Below are 20,022 nucleotides of genomic sequence, written 5' to 3' on the forward strand. Positions count from 1 at the left end.
GATGTGTTTTTTCGAGAAGGCCATTTTTAGAGTGTTAGCGACTGATTGTCCAAACGCAATTCTTGAGCAAAATCAAACGAAACCCCAAGAATTGTGCATGGACATCTGTTGCTGAAAACTCAAATTCATCCTGGCTTTATCCAAACGAAAAATCCAGAACATTCAAGAAACAAAATATGATAACAATTTTATAAAAATGTCTCAGGTAAGAATAACCCACCATTTTTCAGCAGATTAAAATGGGTTTGATTCGATATAAACATATATGAGATTATGTTGGGCCAATAAAGGGACGAAAACCAATATGACTGCCTAATGTACTGTATGTTTCCTGGTGTATGTTTTGTGTAGGCCCGATGGATCCACCAATTGGTGTTACACTTAGTCGAAAATCTAATTAAATCGGTTTTGTTTTAAATGGCAACTATCGATTGGAGTCATGGATATATCGAGTGCTTTGGCCATTTGTACAATGCAGTTACTTGACTAGCCACAACAGGACTTCAGAGAGATTCGTGTCATCTGTAAAATTAGCCTAGTCAAAGGACAACAGTTACCAAAGTGAACGGTGACTTTAGGGCTCTACGTCATTAAATGGCTAAAATGATCAAGCCGTCCTAAGGTCTTGCATCTAAAATGTTGGGATGTTAGTTATTTCTTCACTATGCCATTGGGCAACCTGACCACACGACGGTTTCGGTTTGATGTAAATCAAGAAAACATAGACCTGTTTTATTTTATAGGTGTTTTTAATTCTATTGGTTTAACCGTTATTTTTCAGATAATAATCCTCATAATGGGTCTAGTAAAATGTTGTCTTTGATCATGGCAATATCAAACACGATTTAGTATCAAAGTATCAGTCTTGTTTATGTAGCTATTTGCATAATTCACAGAACTGTCGAACTAATATGTAAATATAAACGATCTCATTTTAAAAGGGGGATGATCGTGTTTTTAATGGTACCGCTAATTCCAAAATAAATTCCGATATTTTAGGGCAGGCCTAGGATTTATAGGTATATAGCCTATTTTAATTATAGTAGAACCGCTTATTTTCATTTGGTTTGAAATATAACCATAGGCCTAAAACCTAACAAATCTGACCTGTAATCTTTACATAATAGTTGATTACACAAGTGTAAAGCCATGGATTTGCAGTACACTAGGTGTCAAGAGAGTTTGGCTGGATAGAGAGCAGTAGAATGCCAGTGTTAGGGACCGTTTGACGACGTTAGGGGCCAAAACACTTGGCCTGAATATAGTTGCATGACACTTGAATCACGTAAACCAGTCCTTGGCCTAATTTGGCGGTCAGTTGTAGTTTCTAAATGAAACGTTTGGTTAAAAATATATATTTAAAAAGATGTTAAAGATCCGTTGAAATAAATTATTATTATTAATCAACATCCTGAGAAGTGCTGAATGTGTATGAGAAAACTGGTAAATAAGAATGCCTTCATAAAGTACACAATGCCTGTTCGATTATATATGAGGATCAACATTTTTGAAGTCTCTCTGTCACACAGGCACGCACGCACACACACACACACACACACACGATTAAACAATGTTTTTGTACAACGATGTATAGCTTAACAAATATCTGACAGACAACAGGCCCATTTCTGAATTGTGGTTATATTTCTCCAGCCCCATCACTCACCTTTGCCTGCAGTTTGGCTGAAATACAAATGTAATGGTTGTGAATTTAAGAACAATTGAATATTTTTCTGAGATATTTGTTTTTTATTATGTAACATTTATCAGACTTGAGAAATACGTTTTGTGTTTTACACATTGGTAAAAAAAAAAAAAACGAACCATACCATTATTAATCAAAATCATGCAAATATAATAGTAATTTCATACAATACATAGCCAAATAGTGTTAGTAATACGCTTATATTTACAATAGACAATATTATATAATCTTAGCCAAAGACTTGAGTAATGTGGTAGAATTGGGCTCATCTTCAAACCATATGACACAGGAGAGGCCTACAACCTTGATTCTTTACTTTGCTGGTCAAACGTAACCCCCCATTTATAAACGCAGGGTGCACGGCATCATCTCACATCCCCCCCATCCCCTGTATCCTCAGACCGAAGGTGCATTGATGTAAATTAAGGCCCCACCATTAACCTGATATTATGGTTGGTTTGGGAGTGTTATTTTGGCTGTCAACTAAAAACGATGCAAGGAGGTAACTGAAAAAAATAAATGTTTTAAAAAAATATATATATATTTATTTTGCCAATAAAACGCAGGGACCAGATTTTTTCTTTTTTGGGTGGTCATCATGAAAACGTATAGGTCTAAATGCTAAAAAAAAAAAAAGCGTGCATAAGGTCCTATTAATAGTTATGAAGACTACAATAAAATGGATTTATATTTCTAAACATAACCTTATTCAACTTCCATAAATGCAGCGTTTTCCAAACTCGGTCCTCGGGACCCCAAGCAGTGCACGTTTTGGTTTTCACCCTAACACTACACACAGCTGAATCAAATGATCAAAGCTTGATGATTATTTGAATCAGCTGCGTCGTGCTGGGAAAAAAAAAAAAAAACTTTCACGCCGAGTTTGGGAAACGGTGCATAAATGGAAAGGTGTGAAAAGCTCGTTTATGGAGATAAAGTCATTTAAATATAAAAATCAGCTCACATATAGACCAGGCTTATGCAAGGAATCCAAAAAGACACTTTTCGTCTTACATTTAGAAGAATCCATCCATAAAGGCTTTAACACAATCAACTGATACATTTTTTTTTGGTAATAATTAATAATTATTTAATTAGAACAACCAATGCAATCGTCAAATGTATTTGGTTATTTTATTTAGGGCCCTAAAACTCAATTAAAATGCGCTGCTATTCTACAAATCACTTGGATAAATACACGCAGTAAAACGTCGTGCTAAAACAAGCAGTTTCTTTAGCTGGCTTGGAGTCTTTGATAATTATCCAGTGTTTTGTGGAGCCCAAACCGACTCATGGCCTCTCGACAGGTCACGCCGCGGGGGTACACCGTGTGTTCTTTTCTCAGCCCTTTCTCCCCCTCAACAAAAAAAAGGCTTCCACTCGCGCCACACACACGCACACTAGAATTTGCAGCTCAACCTTCCAAGCACCGACTGACGCACCACATTTCTCCCTCTCGCGAAGCTAATTTGCATTGGCATTATAGCTACTATTATCAGATGGTTTCCGGTTGCAAATCCCAGTCCACAACCGCCGTGGTCTTTCTTTCAGGTTGATCTTATGAATATTCTACGTCAAGGGCTCTGAGGAGAAATAGTCCTTAAATCCCCGCTGTAATCAGCCTATAACTCCAATCCGATACCCCATTTACATCGATCAGTTTTAAAATCACGATATAATACTTTTAAATGCTTATTATTGGCCTATATGGACCGTTATAATAAAACATATGCCGTACCATAATAATAACATTGTCAAGCAAATTATTCAAATGCGTGTAGCTATAGGGGAATGGGTAAGGATAGACAACATAAACCACGACGTAAACAGGTTGTGTATGCTTAGACATGTAGAGGCATAGTAAATTGTGACCTATCGTTCAAGTAGACTTTTATTCTGCACTGCAGCAAAAAGAAAGATGTTGTTGAAAGGGAAAGTTAGACAATTTGATAGGTAATAAATGAGTTAAAGTATGCAATCCTTTTCTTTTATTAATCTGATCTAGTAAGTCAATTAAATACATGCGTTTATGGTTACATCATTGCAGCAAGCTAAATGCATCTTTTTTGGTCTCAATTTCCATTTTGTCTCAAAACGTAGATTGAAGGATTGAAGCAGCAATTTGTCTGTGAATTAAAAAAAAGTTAAAAAGGTGGTAAATTATTATGATTCTTGACCAATCAATCACATGCAGAGTTCAAGGCAAAAAAAGTATCAACTCAAGTCCTACTGTCTCTTCTGAACCTATTTGAATGGAGACAGAACTGTAGCAGAACATTCATTAGACTGTGGCCCTGAAAAGACTCACGCCATCACCATAGAGTCCCTCTCCGTAGATGAAATCTTCTCTTCACTCCACAAATAAATAAAATCATTCTGGAGGACCAGCACCCATATTAAAAAAAAAAAAGTCGGAGTGCTGATCTAGGATCAGGCCCACCCTGTCCTTATAATTGTAATAATTATGATCTAGATCAGGTATTGAATACAGGCTGAGGTCTTGGAGAACATAAATCATAGCATCCCAGGGTTCTTTCAGTGGTTGGTTGGTTGGTTGGTTGGTTGGAGCGGAGAGGTCTAAGAGTCCAGCGAGTTTTGTTTTGTGGTGGAACAATAGGAGTAGGAGGAAGTGAGGGCAATTGTGTGTGGAGCTGCCTGTGGACATCTACACCCAGTGTATTCTAACCTCCATGGAGAGTAGAGATGAATACGACGTTGTCCTTGTCCTGTAGCTCGTACTCCAACTCACCCTTCAGAGAGAGAGATTTAATTCATTGAAATTATATAAAAGGTGTGTGTGTGTGTGTGTGTGTGTGTGTGTGAGACACATGCATGCTAGGGATATTTAAAATATACAAATACATATGTTTAAATAAGGAAAGAGAGACATACACACGTATGCTATAATATGTAAATAGAAAAGACATGGAGGAGATAGACAAAAGGCAGCGTGGATTTGCTTCTGTAAAAAAACAACACAGAAATGGTATCAAAAAGGGTGCTCATACATATATCTATTTTTAAATGCATTTAGTTTCAAAAGACAGATATAGTTTTTAGATGTACGCTGTAGCAGAATCAGATACAGAATCCGTGTACCGTGCAAATGAACAAGGTGCGTGAGCTTTTTGTGTTTAGTCTTTTACACCCAACACACACTCCGATAGAACACCCACCATCAATTCCCAGTCGGCATCATTGATAAGTACCAAGATCCCAGGCCTCCTATTAAAATCAAGGAAAAAGACAAGAGCATTGAACACCTCAGACACACAAGTAAGGCAATCTAGTCTGAAGATAATTCTACACAACGAAGGAAAAAAATCTAATAAAAAAAAAAAAAATCGCATGCGTGCGTTTTACACATCACAGGAGGACGCAGGTCGGGTGTGTGTGATCATGTGATGTAGACGGGGTGTTGGGGACTGCGGTAGCCCGGTTAAATCTGACTATGGTAGCTGACCGCAGGTCGTTTCGTTTCTCTAGCTGTGTGTGTGAAGTTGCCTCCATCCCCACCGCGGTCGGTGAGCTCTTGACGTCACGGAGTCAGAGAGGGCTACACGCGATGCTCTGATAGGCTGCTTTAGCTTCAAAAACACACTTCCCCTTTCCATACTGCATAAAATACATAACCTCCCCCTGACATAGCCAGTACACCTCAAAATATCGTCCCGCGTGACCCAGTTGGTAAGGTTGTGGGTTCGATTCCCACGGGGGACCAGTATGAAAACGTATGCACTCACTACCGGAAGTCGCTCTGGATAAGAGCATCTGCTAAATTACTAAAATGTAAAAAAATAAATAAAGCATTAAAACAGCCTCCACTAATGTGGTGCAGCTGTTAAAAAAATGTCTGTTTTCAGGTTAAAAGCAAAGAATCCCAGTTTGGAATACAATGTGTGAACTACAATGATTAAGAGTAGACAGATCTATAGAGTCTATAGGAAATAGCGCAGATTTCCTCCCTCTCTCACATGTCCTCCCTTCATTAGCTAGTTACCCCTATAAATAGACCCTATAAAAAAGGAACAATAAAAGTCTATAATGGGTGAGGAGGACAGAGCATCCACAAACCACAACTCCTGTCTGTCCGGTAGTATCCATCTCCTTTAATGATGGCTGTGCCTTTCGCATTTTGGGCAAATATAAACATTTGTCTGCATCGCTCCATTTGTAACTGTTTCACCCCAAAAATAATAAACAGTCGATCAGTAAAATTGTTATTGCGGTGTGTGTGTGTGTGTATATAATACTCACACAGTATCTCCCTGGACAAAGAGCTCTGGCCGTTCCTTCAGCATGTTCCCTCTGATCCATACCAGCAGCTGCTTCATGTCCCCTACACACACACACACACACACACACACACACACACACACACACACACACACACACAGGTACACAGACAGAAGCAGAGACAGGGGTCAGAGTTCAAGGTGCATGGTCCAGCCCCCCGTCCCAGCCGGTCGATGTGACGCGACAGAGGGACCAGGGATCACCAGAGATCACGGTGTGTATGTGTGTATATGTGTGTGTGTGTGTGTGTGTGAGATGCTGAGGGGGATGGAGAGAGACGTCTCGAAGCCAGCCATCGCCCTCATTCACCTCTGGGACATTAGGTTTTATATTAGGGTCTCTTGGTAAACAAAGAGGTTCAAATATAAAAGGAGCTTTTAAATGGATAACATCCTGACATATATAATCCTCCACTTCCTAAGTGGAGGTGTGCATGGTATGCATGCAGTGCTGTCCTCGTAAACCCGAAAGGTCCGGTTTCCCAGATTCAGATGAAGCCTATTCCTGGATTAATAACGAAATAAATATTTTTCCGTTGATTGAAATGTTCTGCCTTTTGAAAGAGAGAAATAGCTTAAATCTCTGTCCAGGAAACCGCTTCTAAAACGGAGATTCGGAATTGATTGACAGAAAATGCAAAGCCCAAAACAAGGAATTCACATTATTGTGTGTCTATATGCATTTGAAAATAAAACACATTCGTGTCTTTTTAAGAACTTGAACGTCAGTGATATTTAAAGTGAGTCTGACCTCTGGAACAAATCGGCTGTTGTTTGGAAAAATGACCTCGAGTTAACAATGGCTTGAGCTACTTGAACCGTCGGGCTACAGAGAACAACATATAGCGAACCGTCGGGTTACGAGAGCAACACACACACACACACACACACACACACACACACACACAATTATAATATCCTCTCTCCGCCATTCGATACGATTCCATATACTGTAACCTAAGCATTCATTACTGTCCGTGGGAATGCAGTGTGTGGTTCCTTATAAAACAAACGATGTGTTCTTATAAGATCATGGCCGTCTGCAGATGTACAGGAGGACAAGGCCTCGCGATGGCATACGAGAGCAGGACTGGGACTGCAGTTTCCCATATCACAGAAACACACACACCAGCCTCCCCATCTCTAACACAGCATCATCAGCCTCTCTCACCGGATCCAACCAGTTCGCTCAGTGCTGATGTGAGAGGGAGGGAGGGAGGGAAAGAGAGAAGGGGAGAAAGAAGTGAAAGGACATAGAAAACAGCAAAGTCAACGTCGCGGCGGAAGTCATATCTGGCGGTAGGGCGTTTGAGAAAATGTGACGAGGCTGTGCTCAATGCTCACTAAAGCGTAGAATCATTTCATTATTGCCATCGCCACTGATGTGCTATTCAGGTCCATAACCTCTGAACAGGGCATGTCACAGAAAGTACATGTAAAAGAAGCACAGGGGCCAGTCTACAGGCAGACAGCCCATCAGACAGAGACAGAGAGAAAGCTCTTCACAGAGCTAACACCAGTCTTACTCTACACCAGTGGTTCTGTGGACATTGATGAAGCGGAAACCGCTTGTATGGGAGTTGTGGAATCCAGCCCTTCTAAAACATCTAGGCTCTCTGCTCGTTACAAAACAATCCTATTACCTGGGTGTACTGTAGGGTTTTGTAGAAGTGTTTGGTGGGGCTTTATAGTGCACCTCTGAGGTGTGGGGGGGGGGGGCAGTATCAGGTTAATTGGACTCTTCACGAGTGTAATGATCGGCCTACCTTCCTTCCTCCCCCCCTCCCTAGAACGCCTTCTCTCTCTCTCTCTCTCTCTCTCCTTTCCCCCCCGCTCCCTCTCCTCTTCCCCCGCTCCCTCTCCTCTTCCCCCGCTCTCTCTCCTCTTCCCCCGCTCTCTCTTCCCTCTCTCCAGCACCTATAAAGAAGAGTGATGCAGAGCAAAGGCAATGAATATTGACTTGCACCTCAGCACAGCTCTAAAAAAAGAAGCCAATCACTCCACTCTCATAATTTCGCCTTTGTGGGAGCAAGATACTCTCTACACTCTCGCAAAAACCGACTGAAGTCTATCGCAACCCCCCTCCTGTCGATTTTCCTTCAGAGAGACAGAGGTCAGGGTGGCCGAGGGGGCAGAGATGAAGGTTCTCCTGGCCTCTGCTTTCATTGTCCTGGGTCGTACTCATTAGGATATGCAACAGAAAACAAGAGTTTCTTATTGGACAAGTTCAGGTAGTCCCTCCCCGATTCAGCCAGTTTTCTGTCGTTTGGTGCCTAGTGAATACGACCCCGTTTGTGTTTCAGCCCATCCATAGGCTGGTGGGGTAGGAAGAGTGCAGGTGGGGCGGGCCGAGGATGATGGAGGACAACAATGGAGAGGAGGAGGAATATGAGGAATGTGCGTCACAGGCTCCGTGCAGGTGCATTATGGGATAGCGCTGTTTGGGTCGGAGGGGAGAGGGCGTCTGAACGGCGGGCTCAAAGCATTCCCTCTCTTTTTCTTTCCTCTTAATTCCCCTCGTTCTCTCCGTGCTATTATTGTGGTTATCTGTGGGTGGGAGGAAATAAAGTCATCCATCTTGCTGGAGATGTGTGATGGGACATTTTCTGTGACGTGTGTGGGATAGGGGGGGGGGGGGTTGGGATCTTAGGCGGGGGGGGATTCAGCGCCAGGGTCATCAATCACTCACAGGGGTTAAAGAGAAATATTGAGGATTCAGAAAGGGATTCTCTCACACACACGCGCACACGCGCACACACACACACACACACACACAGCGGTCCAGCGGACAGCAGATCAACAAGGTCATCCTAGGCTCGCATTCTCTGCTCTGGTCAACTTTTGTGTTAAGGTTGTCCTGGAAACTACACTGCCACGGAGACCAAATCTTTGTTTGTAGAGGTCAGAACAACCCAAACGACTCCTATCAATCCCTCACAGTTCCCTCTACTATGGGGTCTAGCAGGGGAGTGGACACACACACTTCAACACGGTCACTCACACACACAGTCATTAACAGACACACGTATTGACAAACAAACAAACGAAAAACGCACACCACACACCTACACTACCGCTCAAAAGTTTTGGGTCACTTAGAAATGTCCTTGTTTTCCATGAAAACATACATGAAATGATTCGCAAAATGAATAGGAAATATTGTCAAGACGTTGACAAGGTTATAAATAATGATTTTTAATTGAAATAATAATTGTGTCCTTCAAACTTTGCTTTCGTCAAAGAATCCTCCATTTGCAGCAATTACAGCCTTGCAGACCTTTGGTGTTCTCTAGTTGTCAATTTGTTGAGGTAATCTGAAGAGATTTCACCCCATGCTTCCTGAAGCACCTCCCACAAGTTGGAATGGCTTGATGGGCACTTCTTACGTACCATACGGTCAAGCTGCTCCCACAACAGCTCAATAGGGTTGAGATCTGGTGACTGTGCTGCCCACTCCAATATAGACAGAATACCAGCTGACTGCTTCTTCCCTAAATAGTTCTTGCATAGTTTGGAGTTGTGCTTTGGGTCATTGTCCTGGAAATTGGAAAGAGGAAATTGGCTCCAATTAAGCGCCGTCCACAGGGTATGGCATGGCGTTGCAAAATGGAGTGATAGCCTTCCTTCAAGATCCCTTTTACCCTGTACAAATCTCCCACTTTACCATCACCAAAGCACCCCCAGACCATCACATTGCCTCCACCATGCTTGACAGATGGCGTCAAGCACCCCTCCAGCATCTTTTCATTTTTTCTGCGTATCTCAAAAATCAAATGTCTTGTAACATGTGCCGAATACAACAGGTGTAGACTTCACCGTGAAATGCTTATTTACGAGTCCTTTCCCAACAATGCAGAGTTAAAAAGAACGAAAATTAGCAAAGAAAAATATTAACACAATAGAAAAATAAATGGCTCTGGATAAGAGCATCTGCTAAATCAAGGTTTCCCAAACACGGTATGCAATGACTGACAAGAGGAACTGATGATGCACCACCCCATTTTAGAAATGTCACCTTGTGCATTCTACCATTACCACTTTCAAGAGTACGTTCAAAGCCGAACACCTCAAACTTAGATTCGTCTGTCCATAACACTTTTTTCCAATCTTCCTCTGTCCAGTGTCTGTGTTATTTTGCCCATCTTAATCTTTTCTTTTTATTGGCCAGACTGAGATATAGCTTTTTCTTTGCAAATCTGCCTGGAAGGCCAGCATCCCAGAGTCGCCTCTTCACTGTTGAAGTTGAGACTTGTGTTTTGCGGGTACTATTTAATGAAGCTGGCAGTTGAGGACTTGTGAGACGTCTGTTTCTCAAACTAGACATGTACCTGTCCTCTTGCTCAGTTGTGCACCGGGGCCTCCCACTCCTCTTTCCTTTCTATTCTGGTTAGAGCCTGTTTGCGCTGTTCTGTGAAGGGTGTAGTACACAGCATCGTACGAGATCTTCAGTTTCTTGGCAATTTCTCGCATGGAATAGCCTTCATTTCTCAGAACAAGAATAGACTGACGAGTTTCAGAAGAAAGTTCGCTGTTTCTGGCCATTTTGAGCCTGTAATCGAACCCACAAATGCTGATGCTCCAGATACTCAACTAGTCTAAAGAAAGCAAGGTTTATTGTTTCTTTAATCAGCACAACAGTTTTCAGCTGTGCGAACATAATTGCAAAAGGGTTTTCTAATGATCAATTATCCTTTTAAAATGATAAACTTGGATTAGTTAACACAACGTGCCATTGGAACACAGGAGTGATGGTTGCTGATAATGTGCCTCTGTACGCCTATGTAGATATTCCATAAAAAAATCTGCTGTTTCCAGCTACAATAGTCATTTAAGACATTAACAATGTCTACACTGTATTTCTGATCAATTTCATGTTATTTTAAATGACAAAACATTTGCTTTTCTTTCAAAAACAAAGACATTTCAAAGTGACCCCAAACTTTTGAACGGTAGTCTACTAAAAAGGATGTGACAAAATAGGATACAAAAAGAATGTGCCTTTGGCCTCCACTAAAAAACATTTTCCACCGTAGCAAAACGTTTTGCAACTAAAACGTAGGTCCCTCCTACTTTGGTTCCGTTTACGAATAGAATGACTTCAATGTCACTGATTTAACTACATCTATACCCGAGATGACTCTGAGGTGCTGTACTATGAATGGAAGGAGTAAATCACAAGAGATGGCTCTGAGGTGCTGTACTATGAATGAAATAAGTAAATCACAGGAGATGGCTCTGAGGTGCTGTACTATGAATGAAAGGAGTAAATCACAGGAGATGGCTCTGAGGTGCTGTACTATGAATGAAAGGAGTAAATCACAGGAGATGGCTCTGAGGTGCTGTACTATGAATGAAAGGAGTAAATCACAGGAGATGGCTCTGAGGTGCTGTACTATGAATGAAAGGAGTAAATCACAGGAGATGGCTCTGAGGTGCTGTACTATGAATGAAATAAGTAAATCACAGGAGATGGCTCTGAGGTGCTGTACTATGAATGAAATAAGTAAATCACAGGAGATGGCTCTGAGGTGCTGTACTATGAATGAAAGGAGTAAATCACAGGAGGTGGCTCTGAGGTGCTGTACTATGAATGAAAGGAGTAAATCACAGGAGGTGGCTCTGAGGTGCTGTACTATGAATGAAAGGAGTAAATCACAGGAGATGGCTCTGAGGTGCTGTACTATGAATGAAAGGAGTAAATCACAGGAGATGGCTCTGGAGGTGCTGTACTATGAATGAAAGAAGTAAATCACAGGAGATGGCTCTGAGGTGCTGTACTATGAATGAAAGGAGTAAATCACAGGAGGTGGCTCTGAGGGGCTGTACTATGAATGAAAGGAGTAAATCACAGGAGATGGCTCTGAGGTGCTGTACTATGAATGAAAGAAGTAAATCACAGGAGATGGCTCTGAGGTGCTGTACTATGAATGAAAGGAGTAAATCACAGGAGATGGCTCTGAGGTGCTGTACTATGAATGAAAGGAGTAAATCACAGGAGATGGCTCTGAGGTGCTGTACTATGAATGAAAGAAGTAAATCACAGGAGATGGCTCTGAGGTGCTGTACTATGAATGAAAGGAGTAAATCACAGGAGATGGCTCTGAGGTGCTGTACTATGAATGAAAGGAGTAAATCACAGGAGATGGCTCTGAGGTGCTGTACTATGAATGAAAGGAGTAAATCACAGGAGATGGCTCTGAGGTGCTGCACTATGAATGAAAGGAGTAAATCACAGGAGATGGCTCTGAGGTGCTGTGCTATGAATGAAAGGAGTAAAACCAGTTGAGTGTGATGAGCTGCAGTTCCACTGCAGTAGGCCTCCTCCTCTGGGGATGAGATAGGCAGTTTTAGGAGACCTTTTCCTCCATTCTACCTACTTTCACTTCCCTATTTCCACCAGGAGAGCACAGGAATAGATGGATAGAGAGAGGAAACAGGGCCACTCGTCCATCCCGCCAACCCCCCAAAATGATTTTACACAAAAAGAACTTGGAGGCTTTGTCACAATTGTCCCCAAATACTCAAACACCCCTTCCCGGGCCCCCTTCCTTCTTCTTCTCCTCCACAGCCACCCCTACCTCTCCTTTTCTCCCTGACTTTGCGTTGTGGATGGAAGACCCAACAACAGTATCACTGGCTGCATTTACAAGTGAATGAGGCCTAATAATGGAGCAGTTAGGAGAAGAATGGGTCAAGGCCCGGGGTGGCTCACAGATGTTGGTGGTGCTGGAGAGGGAAGGAAGGAGGGGGCTCCAACACCATGGTTACTGAGGAAAGACTGGAATGAGAGAGGGGAGATGAGGGGGGTGAGTGGACTGTTTTATACACAATTTTCAATGGAGAAGGAGGGGAGGTGGGGGGGGTTGGCCGAACTGAGGGGCCAAGGCAACCAGACAGGCAGGCAGGCCACTGGCTAGCATGGCCAGCTCAACAGCTGTCCAGGCACCATGTGAACAAGGGCTGAGAGAGGTCAGAGAGAGAGTGATGGAGGGAGGGGGAGAGAAGGGAGAGGGCAGACACAAGGACAACAGTGGTGGGAGAGAGAGATGGATGCCGGAGAAAGAGAGAGAGCAGAAAGATAGAGCAGCATGATTTAGTATGATTTGTACTGGGGTTTTGTCTCTGCATATTAGCTCCCGCTGAGTAGGGGCCATAAGAGCGGCTAACGCACAACCCCCTCCTCCCTTTTAGCCGGCGTTAGAGGAGAAAGGGAGGAGATATATTGAACTAATGAAGTCATCTATGCACGTGACAGTTGAGTTTTGTTTAGTCACATGGAAGCGAAAGGCTATTTTCTTAGGATCAATTAAGAGGGGGAGGGGAGGCAATCAGAGGAGGCAGAAATACCACACCATCATCCTTCAGTCACTGAATTTAAACTGAATTCAGTTAGTGGTCTGTTTTAAAAACAGAACTGTGCAGAATCAGTCTGTACTGCATAATCAGGGCCTATCCTTGGCTTCAAGTAATGTCTCTTAAAAAAAATATATACTAAATGAGAGTAAATATTCATTGACAATTGATCAACAACAATGTTGATAAACAAGTTGTACTCACAGGGTTCTGATTGGTTGGGCAGGGTCACATGATGCTCCTTCACGCTGCCAAACAGTAGCTCCGCCCCTCCCCTAGGAAGTAAAGGGCATTTCATTACATATCTGTTCCATAGTTATCACTAGGTTGGTAGAGTAACTTTTCAGTGTCATATTGAATTGGTAAATAAAAAGTGCAGCCAGGGTGGTATTAGATTAACATAATCTGGAATTAGAGGGCACGGTGGTGAGTTAATCCCCGAGGAAAGGAGAACGGGCTGTGGAGAATAGAGACACTGAAGAATACGAGAAGATATGGTAAAGAAAAAGGGAAGAATAGAGGTGGGGAGAGGTGAGGCACTGAAGAATAGGGAGATGGGGCTCCCCTGCAGTGAACTAGTGTGTGGCATCGGACGCCAGCAGAGATAATTCAATAAAGCATATCATATCACAGCGGTGAGCCTCCCCTTCAGACCATTACAACAGGTCCCACTGGCCTCCCTCAACAAGGACAGAGACAGACATCCGAGAGGCAACTGAAAGCCACCACCCAAGAATAGGGGCTATAAGGGGACCATCTATTTGCGAGGGACTAGGCTATAAACAGTGCATTCGGAAAGTATTCAGATCCCTTGACTTTTCCCACATTTTGTTAAGTTACAGCCTTATTTAAAAAAAAATCATCCTCATCAATCTACACACAATACCCCATAATGACAAAGCAAAAATAGTTGTAACATTTTTTGCTAATAAAACATAAATAAAAATGAAATATCACATTTACTTAAGTATTCAGACCCTTTACTCAGTACTTTGTTGCAGCACCTTTGGCAGCGATTACAGCCTCCAGTCCTTTGGGTATGTCGCTATAAGCTTGGCACACCAGTATTTGGGGAGTTTGGATGGTTGGCTGGAGAGTATCGCTGCACAGCTATTTTCAGGTCTCTCCAAAGATGTTTGATCGGGTTCAAGTCTGGGCTCTGGCTGGGCCACTCAAGGACATTCAGAGACGTGTCCCGAAGCCACTCCTGTGTTGTCTTGGTTGTGTGCTTAGGGTCCATGTCCTGTTAGAAGGTGAACCTTCACCCCTGTCTGAGGTCCTGAGCGCTCTGGAGCAGGTTTTCACAAGGATTTCCTGACTAGTCTCCCAGTCCTTACCGCTGAAAAACATCCCCACAGCATGATGCTACGACCATGCTTCACCGTAAGGATGGTGCCAGGTTTCCTCCAGACGTGATGTTTGGCATTCAGGCCAAATAATTCAATCTTGGTTTCATCAGACCAGAGAATCTTGTTTCTCATGGTCTCAGTCTTCTAGGTGCCTTTCGGCAAACTCCAAGCGGGCTGTCATGTGCTTTTTATTGAGGAGTGGCTTCCGTCTGGCCACTCCACCAGGCCTGTTTGGTGAAGTGCTGCAGAGATGGTTATCCTTCTGGGAGGTTCTCCCATCTCCACAGAGGAACTCTGAAGCTCTGTCAGAGTGACCATCGGGTTCTTGGCAACCTCCCCTCATATCTCGATTTTTTCAAACTTATTCACAATATACACTACATGACCAAAAGTATGTGGACAACTGCTCGTCAAACATCTCATTCCAAAATCATGGGCATTAATGTATAGTTGGTCCCCCCTTTGATGCTATAACTGCCTCCACTCTTCTGGGAAGGCTTTCCACTAGATGTTGGAACATTGATGCGGGGACTTGCTTCCATTCAGCCACAAGAGCATTAGGGAGGTCAGGCACTGATGTTGGGCGATTAGGCCTGGCTCGAAGTCTGCATTCTAATTAATCCGAAAGGTGTTAGATGGGGTTGAGGTCAGGGCTCTGTGCAGGCCAGTCAAGTTCTTCCACAGCGATCTCGACAAACCATTTCTGTATGGACCTTTCTTTGTGCACGGGAGCATTGTCATGCTGAAACAGGAAAGGGCCTTCATCAAACTGTTGCCACAAAGTTGGCAGCACAGAACCGTCTAGAATGTCATTGTATGCTGTAGTGTTAAGATTTCCCTTCACTGGAACTAAAGGGCCTAGACCGAACCATGAAAAACAGCCCCAGACCATTATTCCTCCTCCACCAAATTTTACAGTTGGTACTATGCATTCGAGCAGGTAGCGTGAGATGGTGAAGCGTGATTCATCACTGAATCTGCTGCTCGGCCTTGGAAACCCATTTCATGAAGCTCCCGGCGAACAGTTATTGTGCTGAGGTTGATTGCAGAGGCAGTTTGGAACTCGGTAGTGAGTGTTGCCACCGAGGACAGAAGATGTTTACACACTACACGCTTCAGCACTCGGTGGTCCCGTTCTGTGAGCTTGTGTGGCCTACCACTTCGCAGCTGAGCAGTTGTTGCTCCTAGATGTTTCCACTTCACAATAACAGCATTTACAGTTGACCGGGGTAGCTCTAGCAGGGCAGAAATTTGATGACCTGACTTGTTGGAAAGGTGGCATCCTATGATGGTGCCACGTTGAAAGTCACCGAGCCATACAGTACAGGCCATTTTAACGTCAGCAACAGGTGTGGCTGAAATAGCCAAATTCACTCATTTGAAAGGGTGTCCACATACTTTTGGCCATTATATATATATATATATATATATAAATAAGCTTAGTTGCTCAATTAAAGCTCAATACACTGCATTTAAACAGTCTGCAATAATCTAAATAATTCAAAACATGGAAAATTATACCTAAGCTAAAGAAAAGCATTCCACAACCACTAATTATTTAAACAAAATAGTTTAACCTGCTTTTGTTTTTGCACTAATGACTGATCTGGCTTTCAAGTCTGTCCATGAAAATGCTTTTTGTTCCAAATGTAACCAGGACCGTGCAGATCGCCACCAACAATGACCTTACTTGTTTTAGCGGGCATTATAGAAAATGAACACAGGTCTCATAAACAATATCTCAAGGACAAGCCCACCTGCTAGTGCAGCTAATATTTATATTCCAAGTTTAGCCAACTTTGATCTATTTTACCGCTAACAAAGTAGAACAGTCGATCTGTTATGAACACACCCACCAGTCCGTCTCCAACTGTTTGAACAGCATGCCTGCCTGTCCACTTTGTTGAGACGTTGAAATCAAGTGCGAACGAGTTTTTCCATTCATTATGTGCATGCGTGTTTCTATGCTCATTGCACATTGATAAAAACACAGACTAGATAGCTAACACCTAACAGTCTGTGGTTAAAATGCTGACGACGGTACATGGTGCCGCATTGCCGTGCGACAGAAACAACGTTTATTTGATACATCGCCCAGCTCTACCGTCAACCCACATAGTAAGCAGATAGTGGACACATCCTAGTAAACGGACCAGCAGTGACTAGCCTGCCAGCACGAGACAAACATTAGTCGCCTCTCTCCCTGCACAGAAGAGAGAGGAGAGTTAATACCATTTCAAACGTCTTTCTCTTTTCGAAACGTCTGTGTGCGTCTAATGCTAACTGTTAATATGCAAAATGCCAGAGCGAGTGAAATAAACAATGGAAACATATGAGCGCGCAGGAGATGGAAAGAGAGCGAGTCAAGTGGCAAAGATATAGGGGTGAGCACAAGAGATAGAAGCAAAGATAGACTGTGCGTGTGTGTGTTCGGCTGCTGCAGGTGCAGGCCGGGTCACTAGAAAGAGAGCTCACATCGCCTGGAGAATGCAGAGTTGTCATTCAGTCGCGCTGGTGCCGAGCTGGCCCAGGGCCCAGTATATCTATGCAAAGAGAGATCGAGCGAGAGAAGCACGCCTAGTAATGAATCACTCACTCTCTGGGGTCAACGAGGTTTAAGCAAACACTGTGTTCGCTCATCAACTACAACATTTTTTAACGCATTCATCCCTATCCTATATAGTCTATGACAGAGAACTGCATTTATCCTATACGATTGAGCAAAGTTCCTGTATGACTACTGGAACACTCGCTCACTCACTGGGGTCAACCAGTTCTCTCAGTCTCAAACACTACTTCTCTCATCTCCTACATCTTAAAGCGTTCGTCCCTCTCCCTATATGACAGACAAATGCTGTCATCACATGGCATCCAAGTCAGGACAGAATAAATGCTTTTAGGCTACAATCACAGACGTCCTGTATGCCTTTTCTTAGTGCAGTGTGTCACACACTGTGGAGCAGTATTCTTTTACAGAATGCAACACTGTAATTAGATTTGACAATTACTGCATAACAGAGTCAGAGAAGTGGATGCCCTCAGTTGAGACGTGCACTAGCTTGTGACAGTACCTGTCCACAAATGCTTCTTTCTTTTCCTTCGCATTACTGCACAGTTGCTAGAGTTAGATAACTTGTCTGTCTGCTCAGGGGGTAATTTCTCAAAAAATACGAAATGATCGACTTTTGATACGGACAGACTAGCTCTGGTCCACGCGCTTGCGGCAGTATGTGAGTACCAGAGCTAATCTGTTGGCATACACCCTACACTCTTAAAAAAACAAAACGTTTACACCCTGCACTCTAGCAACATCATTACTTGGTGATTTGCGAAAGTATATTAATTGTAAATAAATAAATAAAAAAAAATATATATAATAAATAAAACTGAGCAGAGGCAACTATTTATTGTCGTCGCGCGATGAACCAGAACAAAGCTAGTAATTCATGATAATCTATTCCTAAACGCAGCAACCTAGCTAGCTAGATACCTAACATTAGTTTGTTAAACTATAGTCATGCATTGGTTTAGCGTTAATTTGCGACTGCACGAGTCATTTTCTCATGCACTGTAGCACTAGCGCCATATTTGCGATAGTTAAAAGCAACAATGTATTTTCTGCCTTTTGAAAGTAAGACGACGACTGAGAACAGACGACGTCTTGTTAAATGTGTTTGAAAATGTACAAAGGATGTGTCAAACTAACAAAAACGTATTTTATACCAACCCAAACTCCAGGTGTATCGCTATGGGCGCCGCCATATTGTTGTCGTCGGAAGCAGGAAGTTTACACACCGGCGCTGTAAGTGACGCTATCCAATGATCTTCTCCTCTTTGAAAAAAATCTTTCAATCCCAAATACTACACTTCTAGTGTTACATTTATTGTTGCCTATCCCAGCATTTTCTGTTGAAAATGAAGATGTAAGTCTGAAATAAGCTTTTTTTCTTTGCCTTTTTGTTTAGGGGTATTTCTAATAGCCTACTAGTTGAATGAAGGTATCTGACTAACAATATCTGAATAACTGTCTCATAACAACACCATATGCAACAAAATAAGAAAACTCATACTTTATGTTTTGAGAAAGATGGGTGGTTGAAGTAGTAGTAGGTGTGTGTGTGTGGTGTGTGTGTGTGTGTGTGTGTGTCAAAGGCGCAACCCCCCTCCCCCTGTCCTCTCTGTCATTGGTGACAGCCCTGTCCCGATATGGGTGGGGGAGATTGAATTGCAAATCTCCTGCCTTCTGTTAGCGTCCAAGGCTGCGGTGGCCCTTTCCAGGCGCCATTCATGTGGTAATGAGAAAGTCCAGGAGTAGAGGCTGGGTGAGGATGCTGGGGTGGGGGGGGTTGGTTCAGAAAGCGAGGGAAACGTAGACTGCAGACTGACTGATGTCCAGAGAAAAGGAGATCACAGACTGACTGGTGTCCAGGGGAGTGAACAAGACATCCTCTAGGGCTAAACAAGCACAATCCTTTTAGGGACCTATAATTATATACAGGCAAGATTTAAATTGGGTTTTTGTAGCCGTTGGAACTGTCCCGGCTCTCCTCACAACTCAATGCTTCCAATCCTAAAATTGTGAACACCTCATGTAACACTTGGTTTACGGGGCCAGACCAAACTAATTACATATTTGCAGACTAGTTTTAACAATATTATAGAGTGACACAGTCATTTTCTACTGGAGAGCAATGGTTCAGACCATGTGTGTCGCATGTGGCGTGCCTGTGACAGGAGGGGCGGCTACAAGGAGTCCCCATAGATTTAGATAGCTAAGTATTACCATATTAGTATTAACCCATCAGCGTAATGTCACTTCACATTTGCTAGGCTTGCTTGAGTTCTTCCTCAGCTGTTACCACCATCCCGTCATAACACACTGGCATTGATCCCGGACCAGTACATAACCGAGGCCCGTATTCATAAAGCTAATCTAGGATCAGTTTTGCCTTTTAGATTACAATGAAGAAGATTACCATGGACATTGTAACCTGATCCAAGATCAGCACTCCTCCTCTGATACGCTTTATGAATATGGTTCCTGGTTTACCATAACGCTGCAAACACACGCCCACGTATCTCGAGCCAACTTCACATATCTCATCAACACATTTGATCAGATGCGTTTGATGGCGCTGCGTCGAACCCACATAGACGCAACACAATTGATGCTGCTATGTGATAAATCAAATGTGATACATTCTGTGATATACTCCCATGGACGTGCAGCTATGTCACACATGGATAGCTGACAATGGAGAACACAATGGATTTGCAGTGAAAAGAGGCAGAGAGGATTAGATTAGTAGTGAATTGGTGA

The 20,022-nt window shown here is 42.9% G+C and overlaps 1 protein-coding gene across 2 annotated transcripts; it reads right to left on the minus strand.

Moving 5' to 3' along the window:
- Positions 1 to 3,568: 3,568 nt before the first annotated feature.
- On the minus strand, positions 3,569 to 18,531 carry urm1 (ubiquitin related modifier 1). 2 transcript variants are annotated; one of them, XM_029708576.1, is made up of 5 exons: positions 18,430 to 18,531; positions 13,558 to 13,628; positions 5,963 to 6,044; positions 4,882 to 4,930; positions 3,569 to 4,455 (listed from the first exon to the last, which is right to left on the minus strand). In XM_029708576.1, the coding sequence occupies exons 1-5, from the start codon at positions 18,462 to 18,464 to the stop codon at positions 4,387 to 4,389; spliced, it is 306 nt and encodes a 101-aa protein (XP_029564436.1). In that variant the 5' UTR covers positions 18,465 to 18,531; the 3' UTR covers positions 3,569 to 4,386. The 2 variants fall into 2 exon arrangements, with proteins under 2 accessions (XP_029564436.1, XP_029564437.1); XM_029708577.1 differs by lacking the exon at positions 18,430 to 18,531 and adding an exon at positions 17,178 to 17,214.
- Positions 18,532 to 20,022: the final 1,491 nt, after the last annotated feature.

This window comes from Salmo trutta, chromosome 23, assembly GCF_901001165.1.
Source record: "Salmo trutta chromosome 23, fSalTru1.1, whole genome shotgun sequence".
NCBI lineage: Eukaryota > Metazoa > Chordata > Actinopteri > Salmoniformes > Salmonidae > Salmo > Salmo trutta.